We start from the raw sequence: 20,081 nt of genomic DNA, 5'->3' as shown, positions 1-20,081 counted from the left end.
CAAAGTAAATTATTGTTTTTGAAGATGAGAAAAGTTCTCATTTCAAAAATATAATTTGGACTCACAATACACAACACATTGTAACATTTTATCTAATATATATAAATTATAAAATAATACAACAGTTACAAGATAATTTTTAAAAATCAATATAAATAATAAAACAGTTAAAATAATAAAGTATAAATCTAAATAAAACTGTTAAAAATGACATTCTAAAAATGTTTCGATATAAGTAAATCATAAAACAGTTTACAAAATAAATTCTAAAAGTATAAAAGTTAAAAACAATAAATTATCAAACTATAAATATTAAATGTAAATTATGAAACAAATTATAAAATTTTATCAATATAAATAAAATAATAAAACTTAAAAGTAATAAATTACAAAATTTTATCAATATAAATAAAATAATAAATCTTAAAAGTAATAAATTACAAAATTTTATCAATATAAATTGTCAAATTATGAAACAGTAAAAATGCAAATTTAATTTTATCAATATAAATTATGAAAGTATACAACTGTTAAAAAAATAAGTTTTTATAAGAGTGCAAAATGCTAAAAATATACAATTTATCAATAATATAAATTATAAAAGTATAAAACAGTTAAAAATATTACATATAAAATTTTAAAAATATAAACAAATCTAAATGATAAAATTACAAAACAATTAAACTAAAATTTTATCAATCTAAATATAAATTATAGAACAGTTTTAAAAAATTAATTAAAACATTTTATCAGTATAAATGAATATAAAAATAAAACAGTTACGATTTTTTAAACTTTTTTGCTTTAAAGTTAAAAATTATTCCCAAATTCAAAAGTTTTGCTTAATTTACTATTCAACCTAAAATTCTCTTCCTTTTAGATTCAAGAGTAATAACTGTTTTGTGTTTGACCCTTTTTCTGTTTAAAAACAAATAATCGGTCTAAATAAAATGATTTTTTTAGTGTGAAGCTGTAAAACAAACAGAAGCAACATCAGGACTCTAAATCTTTTATTTCCATCGACTCGCTGCACATTCTGGAAACAAAAATAGACGTTTTCTGGGTAAAGAATCGGATAAAAAACGCTTCGTCCTCTGTTTTCAAAACGATTCGACAAAGAAGTGCATCACAGAAACATATTTACAAAAACAACAGAACAGAAAAGGTGAAACACAAGACAAAGAAAGAGTTAAAACCGCTGAAACGGTACAAAGTCTGCAGATAAAAACAGGAAATACAAAAACTAATATTCAACCATCAACAGGCTTCACAATAAAAGCTTCATTTGTTCTGTAAGTCCTTCAGGAGGAGCAGGAATGTTTTCAGAGCTGCACAGGAAACACCTTCTCCTATAAAATAAAAGCATTTTCTTTAAGGCCACAAACAGACGCTGGTTTCTCTGAAACCAAACAGGAGCACCGAGTGAGGAAACCATTCAACAGGTTTATGGAGCTTTATTTTGAAGGGATGCTAGAAATCCAGACATCCTGAGTTAAAAAAATGTGTTTCCTGTTTGTGAGTCTTAACACAATAAACAATTAAGTTCATTAAAGTACAAAAAATGCACTTTTATTAGAATTTTTAATTATTAATAATAAATTTGACGTTTTACTTTTTACTCCAACATTCAACTTTAACTTTGAATTTGTTGCCAAATATTTTTCACTTTAAATCCAATAATCAGACATTTTAATGTTCATGTCATCAAACTAAAGTTGAAACTAATAAATTCAAACATCAAAATTAACTTTTTAACTCACAATTTTGACTTCTCCTCAAACATTTTAATTCATAATTTTGTGTTTCTGATGATTTAAGCTCAAGTTAAAACATCTGATTTTTTTCTCACAGATTTCACTTTTCATCTGATTTTTTTTTCTGTTCACATCGTGATTTTAAAAAGCATCAAAAGTAAATTAAAACTACTGATTGAAGAAGTTTGAGTAATTTAAAAAAATAAACTAAAAGGACTTTTCAGAGAAGATTTTATGTTTTATGACTTGAAAAAATTTAAATCAAGTTAAATTTTATCTGATCTTTTCAGGGTTTTTTTTAGTCAGAAACACGATTTTACAAACGTGGAAATAAGATTTTTATCTCTTAAATCTGACTTTTACTGATATTTGACTTTTATCCCATAATTTGGATTTTTTTTACGCCTTTGTGACGTCTAAACTTCTGTTGTTAAACACTGAAGTTCTTCATTCATACAGGAGTGGAATCGGATCATTTCATGCTGATCCACGAATTTATGAGAAAACTTCTGCAGATTCTCCGTTAATCCGTTCATTTATTCATGAACTGAATCCATTTCTTCTAAACGCGGCTGCTTCCTTCCACTGAGTGAAATCTGAACCTTCTGAACCCCAAAGGAGACGAATCTTCTCCACAAAGATGCTAACCACCGAGGAACTGTAAAAAACAACAGAACTGCTGGTCCTTGAACGCCTCATCTGTGCTTTTCTGTCAGGAAATAATAAATCTGAGCTTAAAGTCGTGATGTTTCTTCTGTTTTTTTGTTATTTGAAACACATATTTTGTCGTTCTTCACGATGTTCTGGTTCCACAGAGCTGCAGGACTTTAGCGAGTTAAAATGAGACAGAAAACACCCAGAACCTGCTGGCTGGCGTTCAGAATCTGGTGATTTGGTGGATTAATCCGGAGCAGAAAATAGTCCCGACAAATACACCGTTTCTTCGTTTGTTCAGAATTGAAATGAACAGATTTTAAAATCTACATGAAGGTCTGACAGGTTGGACCCACCTGCTGTCTGACCAGGTTCAGGTTCTGGTTCAGGTTCTGGGCAGTGAGTCCAGGAGGATCCTGAGGTCTCTGGACTTCAGGCGTAGAAGACGAGCTCGGGGATCTGTCCTCCCTGCACTCCGGTGCCGTTGGTGCTGTCCGAGGAGCACTGGAACTGGAAGGTGACCTTCCCACACTGCACCTCCGTCATGCCCTCCTGGCCGAAGTAGCTGAGCTCGTTGCCGTCCAGAACCACGCTGGCGGTGTAGAAGGTGTCGGGCTCGATCTGCACCGGGTACTCGAACCAGACGGGGAAGGTGCTGCTGGAGCCGTCGGAGAAGTACTTGATGATGCGCTGGGCCATGGGCACGCCCTGCCGCTTCAGCTCGATCTTAGCGCTGTACTCGGCCGAGCCGCAGCTGGAGCCGTACAGGCCGAAGCCGGCGATGAAGACGCGCTTGTCCACGGCGAACTGGATGCTGTCGCAGCGGCCGCGGTAGCGCCACTGGTTGCTCCGGTAGGCGCAGGACTGGAAGCGGTGGCAGCGCTGCGGCGACAGGCCTTTCCTGGGTTTGCTGCAGAACAGCAGCTCGGGCTTCTTGGCGGCGGTGTACCACAGGAAGATGTCGTTGGTCTCGTTGAGCGTGAGCACGCCGGACTGCGCCGCCCCGTTGGCGAAGTCCTCCAGCGCCATGGTGGGGATGCGGATCAGGTAGATGGCCTTCCCCAGCGCCAGGCGCTTGTTCTCGATGGTCGGCTGCAGCTCCCGCCGCTGGCACTCGGCCTCGGCCCAGCTCAGCGCCGCCTCAAACACCACCATCTCTTTGGCGTTGAGGGTCTCCCGCCGCAGGATGCTCTCCAGTGTCTGGACGTCGATGTCGCAGAAGCCCTCGGAGCGCAGCGCCAGCTCGGCCTGGGCGTCGATCACCTCCCAGCAGCGCTGCGTCAGGTCGGGCTCCTCGAACAGGCAGCTCTGGGACAGCAGCACGCAGGCATTCTTGGCGCTCAGACTCGTCTCCAGGAAGTTGACGCAGGCCCGAGCCAGGTGAGGAACGATGTACTTCTTGGCGGCGTAGAGCGTAGCGAGCACCGTGTCGGCGCACAGGTCGATCTCATCACAGTAGATGTACCTGCAGGGAGCAACACACCAGTTCACTGACCAGTTTACCCGTTTACAGACCAGTTTACCCGTTTACAGACCAGTTTACAGACCAGTTTACCCGTTTACAGACCAGTTTACCCGTTTACAGACCAGTTTACCCGTTTACAGACCAGTTTACCCGTTTACAGACCAGTTTACCAGTCTGCAGACCGACAGAAATCACCATGGCGACCATTTATCAGCCAGAAACTGTTTTCTGATCAGGAAACCAAAGCTGAGGTTAAAATCATCTCATTTCATCAGAATCACGTTGAATCTATACGAGTTATTAATCTAAAATAAACTGTTGGACTTTTTCCAGGTTTTCCAGAATAAATAATGAGAAAATGTAGATTTTTCTGATTTCCACAGCGAGTTCAAATGAGACAGGAGTTAAATCTGCTCTGGGTTTGGTCTCTGTTCTCTTATTTCCCGTCTGTTTCTGATCATTTTTTCTCGTCTTTGTCAGTTTTAGTCTCATTTTTCTTTTCTTTTTTTCCATTTTAGTTCTTCCATCCATCTTTGTATTTCAGAGAATCTATTTGTCATTTTGGATGAATTTATTGCCGTTTAAGAAGAAGAATGTCTTTATTGTCATTCTACAGCGTACAATGAAATGACTGTCACACGCTGATGGGGGGGCGCTGACCACGGCTCATCAGGAGCAGCGAGGGCTTCTGTGTCTTAATCAGGGACACCTCCACATGAGCTCTGCAGGCCAAGGATCAAACCGGCGACCCTCCGGTTGCAAGACAGCCGCTCTACCCACTGAGCCATGATTTTAAAAAATCCTTTGACATAATTTTGATGTTTTAAGTAAGTTTTGAGTAATTTTGTACAATTTTTAAGACGGTTTGGACACATTTTTGTCATTTTAAGCCATTTTAACCTCATCTGGAGTTGACTTCTGTAAACTCTGAGTCCTACTGCCATCATTGTTTCTCCTTCATGATGTTCTGGTTCCTAAGAGCTGCAGGACTTTAGTGAGTTAAAATGAGACAGAAGTTAAAAACTGACGGTTCTGAGGGTTAAACTGTGTGTCAGTCGTTCTGCAGAACAAACATCCTAAACTCTTTCTGTTTTTTTTTATACGTCTGCTGGGCGGCTCTTCAAACCTACTTCAACATGGCCAGGAAGGACGGCGGCTCCACGTCGGGGATCCGGATCTCGTCCTGGTCCTCGGCCAGTTCTCCATAGAACATGGCGTGGAACACGGAGCTGCCAACGGCCAGAACGTACTGCAGAGTTCAGGACAGAAACACTTTCAGGACTTCCACAGACGCAGACGGAGGTGTAATGAGTCCAGGGTTGTGGTTTACCTTGTGTCCTGGGACTCGCTGCGTCCCCCCAGGAGGTCCCACCACAAAGTGGACGTCTGCCATCATCTCATTGTTGAACATGACTGAGTTCCTACGGAGACACAACGTCCAACAGGTTCTCAACGATGAGTTCAGACATGGAGATGAATTCATGTTGGAGCAGCAGAAACGTTCTGAACAGTAACAGCTGAAGCCCTCCTGGTAGCCTTGTGTTGTTTTCCATCGTTGTGTGTCTTTATGGTTATTTTGCATGATTTTGTGTTGGTGTAGAATTGTTGTGTTTCTGTTTGGATGTTTAACGTCACTGTGTAGCTGTCTGGCATTATTTTGCATCTCTTTGTCTTAATTTTGCATCATTTTGTGTGTCTTTGTAGTTGTTTTGTGTCATTTTGTAATCTCTGTGCTTGTTTTCTGCCCTGTAGGTGCAGCTGGAAGGCCTTTGGGCCGGATAACACTGCCTGTCTGTGGGTTCCTCTCACCTCTCCCGGATGGTCGGGTACAGGCCCTGCCAGCTACAGCAGCTCTTCGTGTTGTTATTGTTGGTGAGGTTCTGCTGGAGCGCCGTGGAGCTGCTGGCTGAGGCGGAGGGAAGCAGCTTGTTGCTGGGGAACAGCTCCGCAGCCATCCTCCCACTGTCAGACCGCAGACCGGCTCATGATAGCACCGGGACCGGAGCGAGCCGCGGCTCCTGGAGGTCTGCAGAGAAAACACGGGAGCTACCGTTAGCACAGCGAGCCACACCGGAGACTTTACTAAACACGACCGAAGCACCGAAGCCGTGAAACCAAACCACTGGAACCGTGAAACCAATCCACCGTGAAACCAATCCACCGTCGCCTGAAATAAAAAGTTAGTGAGTTTCCAGTAACTTCCGGTTAGCATTTTACTGCTCACGTTAGCATGTTTATGCTAGTTGGTTAGCTTACCAACAAATAGGCTGACTGTTTTTTTTTTGACTTACTGTCGCCGGTGAGGCTCCGCCGTTCGGTAAATACCGGAGGTTCCGCTCGGTGTCGCATTAACCGGAGAGTTTTATCATCACGACCGAACCGAGCGGGTCCAGCCGTTCGGCAGCTTTGTTTACCCACAGCCCTGCCAGCCAATCACAGAGCGGCCGGATGACGTTCAGAGGGGGGACACTTCTTCGTCGGCTTTAATGACGGTCGAAAAACCCGCTTAAAGGAGCACCAGCGCCCCCTGCTAATCTGGTGTGAGACCCACAGTCCGCCCAGCGGCAGAACGGATTCCCGATGTTCACCGTTTAGATTAATTAGACATTTAGTTATTAGTGTAACTCTTTGTCTCTTTTTAGTCATTTTATGTGTTTTTGTGTAATTTAAAAAACGACACTGGCGTCCCTGTTTATAGTACTTTTGCATGAATTTTTATCCTTTTTTTTAGCCATTTATCCATCTTTATTTTGTCATTTTTCACAACTCTGTTATCACTTGGTGAGAATTTTTCTTCATTTTGTATCATGTCTGGTGTCTAAAGAGGCTTCTGTGTTTATTATAGGTGTTTTGCACAATTTCCTTTCCTTTCTAAAATAGTTTAAATGTCACTTGTCATTGCATCTCACTGCAGTTGTTTATTTTCCTTTAACAGTTACTTTACGGTTTTAATGACACTATATTCACTCTGTGGGCATTTCTAGTTGTTTCTTTGCTTTGTAGCCGTTTTGTAGTTTGTTTTTGTTCTTTTTTTGGTGTTTTTTTAAAATCAATTATGCACTTTTAATGACACTGTTGTCGCTGTTTTCAATCTGAGCCAATTTTTTCCCTTTTTTTTGTTTTTTTTCTTTTTCATAACTGCAGTTTAAAAACCTCCACAGTGCCAGAAGTAAAATCCTGCAGGAGAAACACTGAAGAATTAAATGAAAACACAGAACAACTGGAAGCTAAAGACTCGTATCATCAGTGTTCAACATGTTCTTTATTGTTACTAAATCTGCCACCGAACCGTCCTGAAGGAAACAAGGAAACATCACGTCTATGTACAGCAGCTTCTCATCTCCACACGTGAAGCTTCTCATTAACAGGAGATTTAACTCCTGCTACTGGGAGGAAAACTCCACCTGCTCCTGTTTGTGGATTCTGGTTCTTCAGTTTTTATCAGAGCATTAAAGAACCAACAGCAGCTCTGGGATCCTGGAGGTTCTGCTCTTAAGAACCAAGCAGCAGAGATGAGATTCAGCTTCTGACCACAGGAGACACTTTTAAAAGTTGGTTTTTAGGAAACGGCTGTCTGAGGTTCAGAGACTGAAGAAGACAGAAAACAGACGTAATTTCTAACATATTTTGGGTCAGTTGAAACAATGTTTATTGTTTTGGACCAGGATTGGAAATGTAATTCATTATTTTGGACATATTTCTGTCATTTCAGACACATTTGAATCAAGTACTTGTTATTTACAACAAACAGTGATTTTGTATGTATTTTGGGTTCTTCTAAACAATGTTTTTGTTAATTTGGACAAATCTATCATCATTATGAACAAATTTTGGTCTAATTTCTGTCACTTTGGACCAATTTTGGGTCATTTCTGAGACGACACAGCGATCCGTCACCACATTCAGGAACATACTGCAGATCTTTAGATTCATTTCTGTGTGAAACGTCGTAGACTGTCCAGGTTCTTCCACTAAATGAAACTAAAGCTGAAGAGTCTCTGTTTGGTCGCGTTGCTGCAGGAGCACTGGAACCAGTTCAGGACGGTTTCTGGTCCCAGAACTTTCTGATCCTCCCTCAGACGACGTTCTGGTTCCTTAAACATTTAAACAAATAAATAAAAGCTGCTGCAGTGTGAACAGCTGACAGGTTTAAAACTTTTAGACATTTATAAAGACCATCATAATAAAACCTGTAAAGAAACAGTTCACTGCATCGGATCACATTTCTGTGTGACTAGCTGCTAGCTAGCTGCTAACCATGAAGGATCCGTCCCTCGGTTCTCCTTTACATGAATAAATAGATCTGCTTTAATATTTAGAAACTGTACACACTTCTGTTCCCCTTCGTACAGTCTGGATTTAAAACTTCACGTGTGAGACGATGGTTTGATAAAAAGCAGAAAGAAGAGCTGAAGTCTTAAAACACCAGCAGAAAAGCCCAGAAGGACCAGACGCCACTCTTCAAGTAGAACGGAGAATTAAAAAAAATATCTATCATCTGTCACCAAACACGTTTAAAAAAGTCCCTCCAAACCAAAGTCATTGCAGTAAATCCAGGATTCCAGGCGTCCAGCGGAGAAAGCTCAGTCTGAGGGGGTTAGGTCACAACACGGGAGCTAATTAGCATTAGCGACGAGTCAAAAGAAATGAATACGGCAGCAGAGTGGAGGCAAAACTGTTTCAGGAGAACAAACACCTGGAGTCAGTTTCAGGTGAGATTCTGGATGTCAGAAAACACCTCCAGAAGAAAAACGTTCCTCAGCCTCCAAACCCGACGGCTCGTTTTCGTCTTTCTGAAGTAAAAAGGCACGTTTTCATGTTTCACCAGCAGAAGAGAGCGACAGGTTCAGTTAAAGTACCGAGATGTTAGAGGACCGGGCCAGCCGAGTCCAGGAGGCCCGGCCCAGGTCATACGAAGACTTTGGCGAGGGCGTCGGCGCCGGCGCTGCCGATGTAGCACTTGGTGGGGTGGAACGCCACGTCATGGATGGACTCGTCGAGCTTCTTGCGATGGGCGGTGAACTCCTGGATGCAGGTTTTGGTCTCCATGTTCCAGAGCCGGATGGAGCAGTCGTGACCTGAGAGGACAACAGACGCCGTTAAACAAGCAGCAGGACCGTTAAGGTTCTAACGGAGTACGAACAGCAGCAGATAAAGCTTCAATGTAGCCAGAGAACAGCGGTGTCCAACTCATTCTGGTTCCGCTTCCACATTCAGCCCAGTTGATCTGCAGTGGACCCATTTTTACTACGTGATCAAAACGACAAAAATAACAAACACAAGACAAAAATCACAGAAATGAGACAAAACGTTGAAAAAATGAGACAAACGACACGAAATGAAACCAAAAAAGAGACAAAAAAAAATCACAAAGTGACAAAAAAATGGATAAAAACAAAAAACAACAAATAAAGCAAAACACAAAATGACAAAAACATGAGACGAAAGTCAGACAACAAACAACAAAAACAAGACAAAATGAGACACAAAACATCAAAAATAGAACAATCTAGTATTTTACTTTATGATCCAAACAACTTGTCATGGTCTAGAAATGATTTTAAATTTATAGTTTTACTAATTTACAATCTGCAGTTAATGTCTTCTCTGTCATTTTTCCACTCTGAGGGCCGGATTGGACCCTCTGGAGGACCACTTTTGGACCACGGGCCTCATGTTGGACCCCCCCGCTGTAGAGGACTCATGAATGTAAAATATGTAAAGAGCATCGTTTTATTCCTGTATTATGTCGGTTCCTTCACATGGTTCCAGATGTTTGACATTTTTAAAAGCTAATCAAAGATTTTTAACCGTTTTCTTTCTGCCTGTCTTTTTCCTCACTGAGCTGCAGAGGAAACCCTGAGGAAAAGCGAGGAACTTACTTCCTGACATGAGGTACAGTCCGTTTGGATCCACAGCGAGACTCGTGACCGAGTCCAGGTGGGCGACCATGGAGTGGATGAGTTTACCTGAAACAGGAGACGGACCGTGAGCTGGTTTCTCTCTGAAAGCGGCCGAGGCGACGCTCGGTTCCTACCTGTGTTGTTGTCGAAGAAGCGGATGTGTCGGTCCTCCTGGGCGGTGATGGTGATGGGCAGCGTGGGATGACTCAGCACTTTGTTGATCCTGCAGGGAGCGTCTGTGGAACCACAAATCAGATTCATCCGCTGCTGAAAATAGTCCCTTTGGTTCTTTACATGGAGCAGCTACGTAAAAAACCTTCAAGGCTCTTCAAACTTTAAAATTCCCCGGTCAGGTCTTTGCTGAATCAGGTTTTATCACGGACGAATCCAGAGACGTTTTCATCAGTTTGGACAAAAGTAGCTTCAGTTTGGACATTTGTTGAGTCACTTTGGGAAAATTGTGAGACTATCTGGTAAAGTTTTATTGTTATGGACAATTTCTGATTCATTTTAGACAAAGTTTGATTTTAAACAACTCTAAATCAGGCTGATACTTCACAAAATCTGTCAAAAATGTCCAAAACAAGCCTAAAGACCTTAAAGACCTGTCCGAAATGAGGAAAGCTATCTGTAACTTGGCAAAAATTTGTCCAAAATGACTTGAAACATGTCCAAAACTATTCCAAAATATCCAAAATTGGTTTAAGTCCCATTCAACACGACTCAAAATTTATTTGAAACTCAGCCAAAATAATTTTGATTTTCTGACATTATTGAATAATTATTGGATCTTAAAAATGAAAAAAAAAAGTAAAATGTTCAAGAAAAAGTCTCACAGTGTCTCCATAAAGTTCTTGTAAGTGTCTATCTATGGATGGATCCATGTTTCTACTAAAATCCAGTCTTTGGTCCACATTTCTCCAACATTTGAGGCTCAAACATCAGTAGAATCTGATGGTTAAAGTTAAACCAGACAAGGATCCAGTTTTTAGATGTTTAAACTCAATGTTGACGTGGACTCGTTGGTAGAAACCAGAATCTGGAGTTCATAGAGGTCCAGATGTTTGTGTTCATAGAGGTCTAGATGTTTGTTCGGAACCAGAACCTCGTGTGTCTAGCCTCACATGGACCTCCAGTAATCAGTAATCTGAAGTCGTACCTGGTGGTCCGGCTGACTCCAGCTTCAGGACGAGCTGCTGCGTCTCCATGTTGAAGAGTCCGATGTGTCCGGTGCTGAAGGACGCCACCATGTGGGCCGGCTCACTGCTCACCAGGTCCACTGAGGTCGGTACTCCCAGCTCTGAGGCAGAACGCAGCAGAAACATCACACCCAGACATGACCCATGAAGCAACACTTAGAGGTCTTCTACTGCAGGAACAGCTCAGTCTGACTGGTTCAGAACATTGTTTAGGACTGGTTAAGGTTTGATTTTGGTCCTGGTTTTAGACCGTTTTAGGACTGGTTTCAGATTATCTTGGTCTTTTTTTAACCCCAAGAACATCAAACCTACCATCAAGCATGGAGGTGGCAGTATCATGCTCTGTGGAACTGGAGCTTCACACAAAGTAAATGGAATAATGAAGAAGGAGGATCACCTCCACATTCTTCAGGAGAACCTAAAACCATCAGCAGAAGGTTGATCTTGGACACAGTTGGATGTTTCAACCAGACAATGAGTCCAAACACACATCAGACGTGGGAAAGAAATGGTTCCATCAGGCTGGAATGAAGGTTCTAGAATGAAGGTTCTAGACTGATCTCCCCAAAGTCCTGACTTAGACCCATAAGAACCTGAAGAACCAAGTCAGAAAGACAACAAATGTAGTTGTAGAATTGGTGCCGTTCCACTACATTTGTGATCTTTCTAAATCAGTCTTGAGTCGTTTAAACTGAAAGTATAATGATACTGCCACCTCCATGCATGGCAGTAGGTATAGAGTCCAGAGGAGTCACAGATAAACGAGAAGATTGACACCAGAAGAACCCAATTGAGGTGAAAATGGACAAATTTTACCAAATATTAACATTTCTGATGTAGCAGATTTTGTCATATTTCCAAAAGATCTTCAATAAATCTATGAAAGAACCAAAACATATGATTGTTGTTGTGACAAAGATTCATGTTTCAAAGGTTTCATCATAAATCCAGAGTTCTAGGAGTCACTGGAGACTCCGACTGATGACAAACGTGGACTTTACTGATGGAACCTGTAGTCCAGGACTGTAGATGATCTAAAATTCACCATCTGACAGGTGAATCGTCGGTCCTACTGATGGTTCCCTCCGTCTTACCTCCTCCATCATTGAACACGGCCAGAGATGGCGAGGCGTCGGCGGCATTCCACAGCCGGACCGTCCCGTCGGCCGAGCAGGAGAGGAGGCGGTGGTGAGCCGAGCTGTAGACCAGACCCCACACCGAGTCGGTGTGACCGCACATCGCCCCCCTCAGGACGGAGGGTTCTACAGCAACAAGGGATAACACCACAGTACATCTGATGGTCCTGACAGAAGAGTCGCTCTGGACAAACCGTTTGGTCAACAGACTTTTTGACAAAATTTGCATGAATCTGGACAAATTCTGAGACCACCTGGGCTAGTTCTGTCATTCTGGAAAAAAATCGAGTCTTTTTGGACAAATTTTGAGTAATTTTTTGACAAAATTTTACACATTTTGGACAAATTGCGAGACTACCTGGTCGTTTTGTCGTTTTGGGCAAATTTTGCACAAATTTTCAGATATTTGCTGAGTCATTTTGGACAGAATTGCATGAATTTGGACAATTTTGTGAGTCATTTAGACAAACTTTGAGTCTATTTAATCTAGTTTTGTCATTTTGGACAAAATCAGCATCTATTCAAACATTTGTGAGTCATTTTGGACAAAATTTGCAAGACTGAGTTTATTTGGTCGACTTTTGTCATTTTTCATTACAAAATTGGCACGAGTTTAAAAAAAAAACTGAGTCAAGGGTTTGCACACGTGTCTAAAAGCTCCGTCCGTGTTGGTTTTCAGAAGCCAACAGGTGAGTTTTGACGTACCATACGAGTCGTAGGGGTCGATGTTGGGGTTGGGGGTGTTCCAGCTCTGAATGGTTCCGTCCATCCCTCCGCTGAAGCACTGCTCACCACTGGAGCTCATGGTGACGCTCAGGACGGCGCCGCTGCACGGACATTTCAGTTTCATTAGAACCCAAACACCTTAAGTCTCTGAGAATTAAACCTTCAGCTGGAGCCGTGAGACGGACGAGGAAGTCAGAAATCTTTTCAACGTTTCCTCATAATTAAAACAGAACGTGTGCAGGATTAACGAACATAAGCTCAGCTCCCGTTTAACGCTGGAAAACGTTCCTCAGGTGAACTTACCTGTGAGCTCTGAATGTGTAGATGGGCTCCACGTCTAAAGCAGCGCACCTGGGTAAAGGTGAGAGCAAACAGCGTCAGACTGCAGCTGGAAGAGGAAAATACTGCAGCAGAACCAGTATAGTTTCTGCTATTCTGGACTAATCTAGAATCATTCTGGACTCATCTACAATCATTCTGGACTCATCTACAATCATTCTGGACTCATCTACAATCATTCCGGGCTAATCTAGAATCATTCCGGACTCATCTAGAATCATTCCGGACTCATCTAGAATCATTCCGGACTAATCTCGAATCATTCCGGGCTCATCTCGAATCATTCTGGACTCATCTAGAATCATTCCGGACTCATCTAGAATCATTCCGGACTAATCTCGAATCATTCTGGGCTCATCTCGAATCATTCCGGGCTAATCTAGAATCATTCTGGACTCATCTAGAATCATTCCGGACTCATCTAGAATCATTTCGGGCTAATCTAGAATCATTCTGGACTCATCTAGAATCATTCCGGACTCATCTAGAATCATTCCAGACTAATCTCGAATCATTCCGGGCTCATCTCGAATCATTCCGGGCTCATCTCGAATCATTCCGGGCTCATCTCGAATCATTCCGGGCTAATCTAGAATCATTCCAGGCTAATCTAGAATCATTCCGGACTCATCTAGAATCATTCTGGACTCATCTAGAATCATTCTGGACTCATCTAGAATCATTCCGGACTCATCTAGAATCATTCCGGACTAAACTAGAATCATTCTGGGCTCATCTAGAATCATTCTGGACAAGTTTCTGTTATTTCTGACAAGCTATGTTATTTATTTGGACAAATTTTGAGTCCTTAGGATGAATTTTGAGTCATTCTGGACAAATTTCACATCTTTTTGAACATGTTTTAATCACTACATATGAAACTGGAGTCACTAGTGACATTTTGAGACATTCTGGACAAGTTTTGGATAATTTCAGACATTTGAGTTCCTTCAGATACATTCTAGAGAAATTTTACATAATTTTGGATGAATTTGAGACATTCTGGCTATTTTGGACAATTTTTAAATAATTTTGTCTAAATTTACAATCATTCTGGAAACATTGTGAGTAATTTTGCCAAGTTTTTGTTATTCTAGACAAGTTTTGAATAATTCTAGACAAATTTTACATCATTTTGGACAAATTATAAGTCATTAAATATGAATTTGAAGTCATTCTAGTTAGATTTTTGAGACATTCTGGTTATTCTTAGATAATTTTAAATAAATTTAGAGTTCTTTAGCATAAATTTAGAGCCATTATGGAAACAATTTGACTCATTCTAGAAAGTTTTTGTAATTTAGGATCAATTTTGAGTCATTCTGAGCAAAATTTGCATCATTCTGGACAGATTTTGAGTTATTAAGTATGAATTTGGAGTCATTTTGAACAAGTTGTTTATTTTTGATGATTTTTTTAAATAATTTTGGATAAATCTAAAGCAATTCTGGAGATGTTCTGAGTGATTCTGGACAACTTTCTAGTCACTTTAGAATATTTTGGTTATTTTGCACAAACTTTAAATACTTTAGGGTCCATTTAGAGTCATTCTTGAAAGGCTCCGGGCAGGTTTGGAGTGATTTGAGAGGAATTTAGTGTAATTCTTTACAAATGTTGAATCATTTCTGATAAATTTTGGACAAATTATCTGTTATTTTGGACAAACATTTGTACAAAACTGATGACTCTGGAGAACATTAAACCTGCCACCAGGAGCTCCGTCATGTTTATTGCGACTAAAGTGACCCGTCTGGTTTTGCCCATTAGAACAGACAACACTGCCACCATCAGGCCACACTGGAGATGACACCACTGATCCCTACAATCATCATGAAGCAGACTGTAAAGTAGTCATGAAAGCTATTACACACTGCTGTACATTTTAATTAAAAATAAAAGTGGTCTAAAAACCATCTTTTCTATCATCTGGACGTAAAATGTTTCATGTTTTAAACCTAATTAATCACAGAGTGAGTCTGGAACCGGCTGAGGGTAAAGAACCAACAAAACACTGAAATAATGACCCAACACTTCTTCAGAATATATCAAACAGTAAAGTCTCACTTTTTGGCCGGCGCCGTCTTCTGCAGGTTCCACAGTTTGAGGGTTTGATCCTCGGAGGCCGTGACCAGAACCGGCTCCACCGGGTGGAACGCCAAACTCCGGACCGAGTCAAAGTGGCTCCGCAGGGTGAACTTGGGATTCCAGGTTTTCCTCAGAGCGTCTTTGTTGTTGGTGATCTGGGGAAGGAACCGTTTAAATTCCATCTAGAGGCAACCAAATCTGGACAAAGGTTCCCTCCAGAAACTCCTCAGAACCGTAACTTTATCAGTGATCAGAGTTCTACCTTCATACTGTGAATATTTCCAGAGTTCCACGTCCTTGAAGTCCATCGAGAAGAATGTCCCCTACAGGAAAGTTCTAGATAGGTAGGTCTACTCTAGAACTTTCTCCAGTTGTCAGTAGGTCTACAGGGTTCTCGCCAGCGCATTTCAGCGTAACAGCCCGTTACGCTGTCACTATAAAAGATTACGCTGTGATTAGGTCCGCTACGCTGTTATTTTGACAGATCAGGGTTCTCGCCAGTGCATTTCAAAGATTACGCTGTTATGAGAGTGTGTGGCTCCGTCATGAGAGAGGGAGAGAGAGCAGCGTGTGTGTGGGAGGGAGGGGGAGAACGAGATGTCCGAGCGACCCTGAATGCAGCGTGAGCGAGGAAGACAGCAGTCGGTTCAGTAGAGGAGGAGAGAAGGTGTGTAGTTGCTGGTTTGGCGGTACTGTGCGGTTCAGCCACTGTTGATAGACAATAAAGGCTGCAGTGTTCTTCTGTGTCTTTGCCTCTACGGCTGCTGAGGAAGTGAAGGGGGTTAACCCCGGGCTTCCTGACCACGGTCGGGGGCCGAACAGGAAGGGTTAACACTGTGATTAGGGCCGCTGCGCTGTTATTTTGACAGATAATGCCATGTGCGTTTGTGTTTATCGACTGGGTGCCTATCTCGGTTAATTTATGTCTCCCCACCTCAGCCGTACTTTCCTGTTGATTGACCCGTTCCCGTCTAAAATTAAGAGTCGCTTCCAATCTCAGGGTTACTATTAGCATGTCTCGGTTGTTTCCGTGATGCCATGTATGGTCAATAGTGACCTAAATCACGAGCATTTAGAGCATCTGCGTGACGCTCATTGGCTGACATCTGGGCCGGCCGCTCGCGAGATTTAATGAAGGCTATTGCGCATGAACGTCGTGTCGGGCCATCCCGATCTGCCGTTTAGCTGTAAAAAAAATCCTGGTGAGAACCCTGGGTCTACTCTAGAACTTTCTCCAGTTGTTGGTAGGTCTACTCTAGAACTTTCTCCAGCTGTCGGTAGGTCTGCTCTAGAACTTTCTCCAGCTGTCGGTAGGTCTACTCTAGAACTTTCTCCAGCTGTCGGTAGGTCTACTCTAGAACTTCCTCCAGTTGTTGGTAGGTCTACTCTAGAACTTTCTCCAGCTGTCGGTAGGTCTACTCTAGAACTTTCTCCAGCTGTCGGTAGGTCTACTCTAGAACTTTCTCCAGTTGTCAGTAGGTCTACTCTAGAACTTTCTCCAGTTGTTGGTAGGTCTACTCTAGAACTTTCTCCAGCTGTCGGTAGGTCTACTCTAGAACTTTCTCCAGTTGTCGGTAGGTCTGCTCTAGAACTTTCTCCAGCTGTCGGTAGGTCTACTCTAGAACTTTCTCCAGCTGTCGGTAGGTCTACTCTAGAATTTTCTCCAATTGTCGGTAGGTCTGCTCTAGAACTTTCTCCAGCTGTCGGTAGGTCTACTCTAGAACTTTCTCCAGTTGTCGGTAGGTCTACTCTAGAACTTTCTCCAGCTGTCGGTAGGTCTACTCTAGAACTTTCTCCAGTTGTCGGTAGGTCTGCTCTAGAACTTTCTCCAGCTGTCGGTAGGTCTGCTCTAGAACTTTCTCCAGTTGTCGGTAGGTCTGCTCTAGAACTTTCTCCAGCTGTCGGTAGGTCTGCTCTAGAACTTTCGCCAGTTGTCGGTAGGTCTACTCTAGAACTTTCTCCAGCTGTCGGTAGGTCTGCTCTAGAACTTTCTCCAGCTGTCGGTAGGTCTGCTCTAGAACTTTCTCCAGTTGTCGGTAGGTCTACTCTAGAACTTTCTTCAGGGGACATTCTCCTTTCTTACTTCCAGGCCTTAAGTTTCATCTCACTTAGAACATTCCTACCAGTTCATTTTCTCTAGAACCAGCTTTGATCATCAGTATTATGGGATGTATCCTACTACAACTGCAGAAGTTTTACTGTTCACGCTATGATACATCCCATAATACTGATGATCAAAGTTGATTATAAAATCAATTAGGTAATTGTTTTTTGGATAATTTTGAAAAAAAAAATCAAGTTATTGTGAATCCTTTGTTGTGATTGTGGTTCAGGACAGTTTGAATCCTTCAGAACAGGTTTTTGTTATTTAAGTCAAATTATGAGTCACTTTCTACCATTTTTAACCCTTTTTTGATAATTTTTTTCAGTATATGTTGGAAAAATCTTACGTAATTTGAAGAATCCTGCAGTCATTTCGGGAAGCTTTCAGGTCAACTTGGATATGTTGGAGGTATTTTAGTAAATTTCTGGCTCAGTTTAAAAAAATTTGAAGTTATTGTGGACTCTTTTGGGGAACAGTGCTTTATTTTTAACTCATTTTTGGAGTTGTTAAGAACATTTGTGGACAGTTTTGTGGCATTTTAGTGAATTTCACAGTCATTTTCCACCACTTTAAGGTGTTTTAGTTAAATTTCAGAAAGGTTTCAGGTATTCTGAACAGTTTTATAATCATTATGGGAAGACTTTGGAAAAATCTGAAACACTTGGAGGTATTTTGGTAATTTTTCTGGCTCATTGTGGACAAACAACAGAAACACATCCAGGTACCAATGACTGTTTCTAGGACTCTAAACCGTTCACACTGCGATACATCCCATAATACTATGCTCAAAGTTGGCTATGTATTTAATTGGATCAATTTTTAGTTATTTTAGACATTTCTTTTAAATAGATTTGGACAATTTACAAGTTATTGTGGACCCTTTTATGTAATTTTGTTTCATCTTTATCTAGTTCAGGACAGGGTTTGAATCTTTTTGATTTAAAATCTGATTGGTCCAAAGAGAGTCACGACGATTCTGATTGGTCCAAAGAGAGATCAGTAATTTCCTCGTTGACCACTCACGTCGTAGGCCAGGCTGTCAGCCTCGTTGGCGACGGTCAGTCCGGCCAGTTCTCCCAGTCCCAGCTCATTGGAGACGGCCTCGTCCACTCGGCCCAGGATGAAGGACTTCCCCACCGACGGCAGGAACGTGGCTGCCTCTGTGGAACCAAACAGAAAGCCCAGCGTTTACTCAGAGCTGCTGATGAAGGCGGACCAACAGGCCGAGGGCAGGCGGCTACCTTCGTCGGGGCGGCCCACTTCCTGCTCGCTGAGTCGGGGAACGCTGGGCCGAGTGGGCGGAGTCACGGCCGGCGTCACGGAGGGAAGATCCTCGGCGTCGCGCAGGTTGGCCAGCATGTCCTGCAGCTTGGACCGGTTCGGTCCTGGAGGACGGAAGAGACGAAGACGTGATGAGGAAACAGGAGGATGGAGGCAGAAGATGATATTTGGAGCATGAGGGTCAAATTAGAGTAATTCTGGACAAATTCAGAGTCATTTTAGAACATTTTTGTTGTTCTGGAGAAACTGTGAGTGATGTAGGACCCAGTAAGAGCTATTCTGGAAAAAATTAGAATAATTTTAGCCAAATTTACAGACAAATTTAGAGTCATTCTGGACAAAGTTTGACTGATTTTAGAAAGTTTTTGCGATTCTAGACAAATTTTGCATGACATTAAAACACATTTTGAGTCATTAAATATTAATCTCGAGACATTTTAGTCAAATATTGAGACATTCTGGACAGTTTCTGAATGATTTTGAAGAAACAAACAGTCCTAACAGAAACTCAAACAGCTCAATCCACCTCATACTGAGTTTTCACACTAAAATACAGAAACAGCTGCGGCGTGGATTTATCGGAACGCTGCTTTGGGACGTTTGTGGAGCTGCAGGGACCAAAGGAAACCGTCAGGAAGCAGAGACGTGAAGATACTACAGAACGCTGGTAAATTAAAGGAACCACAACATTCAGACCTTTAGATCTTTAAAGTCTGAAAACGAGCTTCTTTTACCTTCAACTGGAGTCAGACTGAAGCTTTACTGCACAAATCTAGACTTCAGTCAGTCAGAAAGAACATGTCAGACATTATTTCAGAACCAACTTCTACCTTTCATGTGTTCCTCACTGCAGATATCTACAGTTCCTACTGGTCCCTACTGGTCCCTACTGGTCCCTACTGGTTCCTACTGGTCCCTACTGGTCCCTACTGGTCCCTACTGGTCCCTACTGGTTCCTACTGGTTCCTACTGGTCCCTACTGGTCCCTACTGGTCCCTACTGGTTCCTACTGGTCCCTACTGGTTCCTACTGGTTCCTACTGGTTCCTACTGGTTGTAGGTTCAATCTGAGCTGTTTACAGTTTAATTCTACTTGCAGGTATCTTTAATTCAGGTCAACCTTGTCCATTTTAGAGCCTCAGATGAAGCTTAAACTGGTCAGAATGATGGAATTCTGCCTCCTCAGGCTGAGTTTACAGATAATGTTGAATTAGAAGTTACTGATTGTAGTTTTAGCTCCATGTCACGAGGAGATTCAACCTCCAGTCTCTGATTCTTCATGAAACACTAAAGACCCACGAGACCTGGACCACCTGAACAGACGTCTGCGCCGAGTAGAAAATACTCCATGAATAAATGTGACTCCTCAGTGTGGTTCTTCAGACGTTTCTACCGTCCTGTTAGGATCTTCTGCACTCAGGACTTGTTTTAAGTAA

General features: G+C 41.9%; 2 protein-coding genes across 3 annotated transcripts in view; both read right to left on the bottom strand.

Moving 5' to 3' along the window:
- Positions 1-993: 993 nt before the first annotated feature.
- On the bottom strand, positions 994-6,564 carry btbd3a (BTB (POZ) domain containing 3a). Its single transcript, XM_022214445.2, has 5 exons — positions 6,165-6,564; positions 5,683-5,899; positions 5,204-5,294; positions 5,004-5,122; positions 994-3,873 (listed from the first exon to the last, which is right to left on the bottom strand). Exons 2-5 carry the CDS (start codon positions 5,826-5,828, stop codon positions 2,841-2,843), a joined length of 1,389 nt encoding a protein of 462 aa, XP_022070137.2. The 5' UTR covers positions 5,829-5,899; positions 6,165-6,564; the 3' UTR covers positions 994-2,840.
- A 552-nt stretch (positions 6,565-7,116) lies between these two features.
- LOC110965409 (striatin-like) overlaps positions 7,117-20,081 on the bottom strand; it is a 35,566-nt gene continuing 22,601 nt past the window's right edge. For both annotated transcript variants that reach the window (XM_051946268.1, XM_051946269.1), the window contains exons 9-18: positions 18,607-18,750; positions 18,389-18,525; positions 15,241-15,416; positions 13,141-13,188; positions 12,817-12,938; positions 12,070-12,237; positions 10,936-11,076; positions 9,911-10,012; positions 9,756-9,842; positions 7,117-8,951 (exon numbers count right to left, since the gene is read on the bottom strand). In XM_051946268.1, coding sequence (XP_051802228.1) covers positions 8,782-8,951; positions 9,756-9,842; positions 9,911-10,012; positions 10,936-11,076; positions 12,070-12,237; positions 12,817-12,938; positions 13,141-13,188; positions 15,241-15,416; positions 18,389-18,525; positions 18,607-18,750 — 1,295 coding nt within the window. In that variant the 3' untranslated portion in view covers positions 7,117-8,781. The remainder of the gene's footprint in view (positions 8,952-9,755; positions 9,843-9,910; positions 10,013-10,935; positions 11,077-12,069; positions 12,238-12,816; positions 12,939-13,140; positions 13,189-15,240; positions 15,417-18,388; positions 18,526-18,606; positions 18,751-20,081) is intronic.

The sequence above is a fragment of the Acanthochromis polyacanthus genome, chromosome 3, assembly GCF_021347895.1.
Source record: "Acanthochromis polyacanthus isolate Apoly-LR-REF ecotype Palm Island chromosome 3, KAUST_Apoly_ChrSc, whole genome shotgun sequence".
Lineage (NCBI taxonomy): Eukaryota > Metazoa > Chordata > Actinopteri > Pomacentridae > Acanthochromis > Acanthochromis polyacanthus.
The sequence above is the reverse complement of the archived record's forward strand: the minus strand, read 5'-3'. Positions and strand labels throughout refer to the sequence as shown.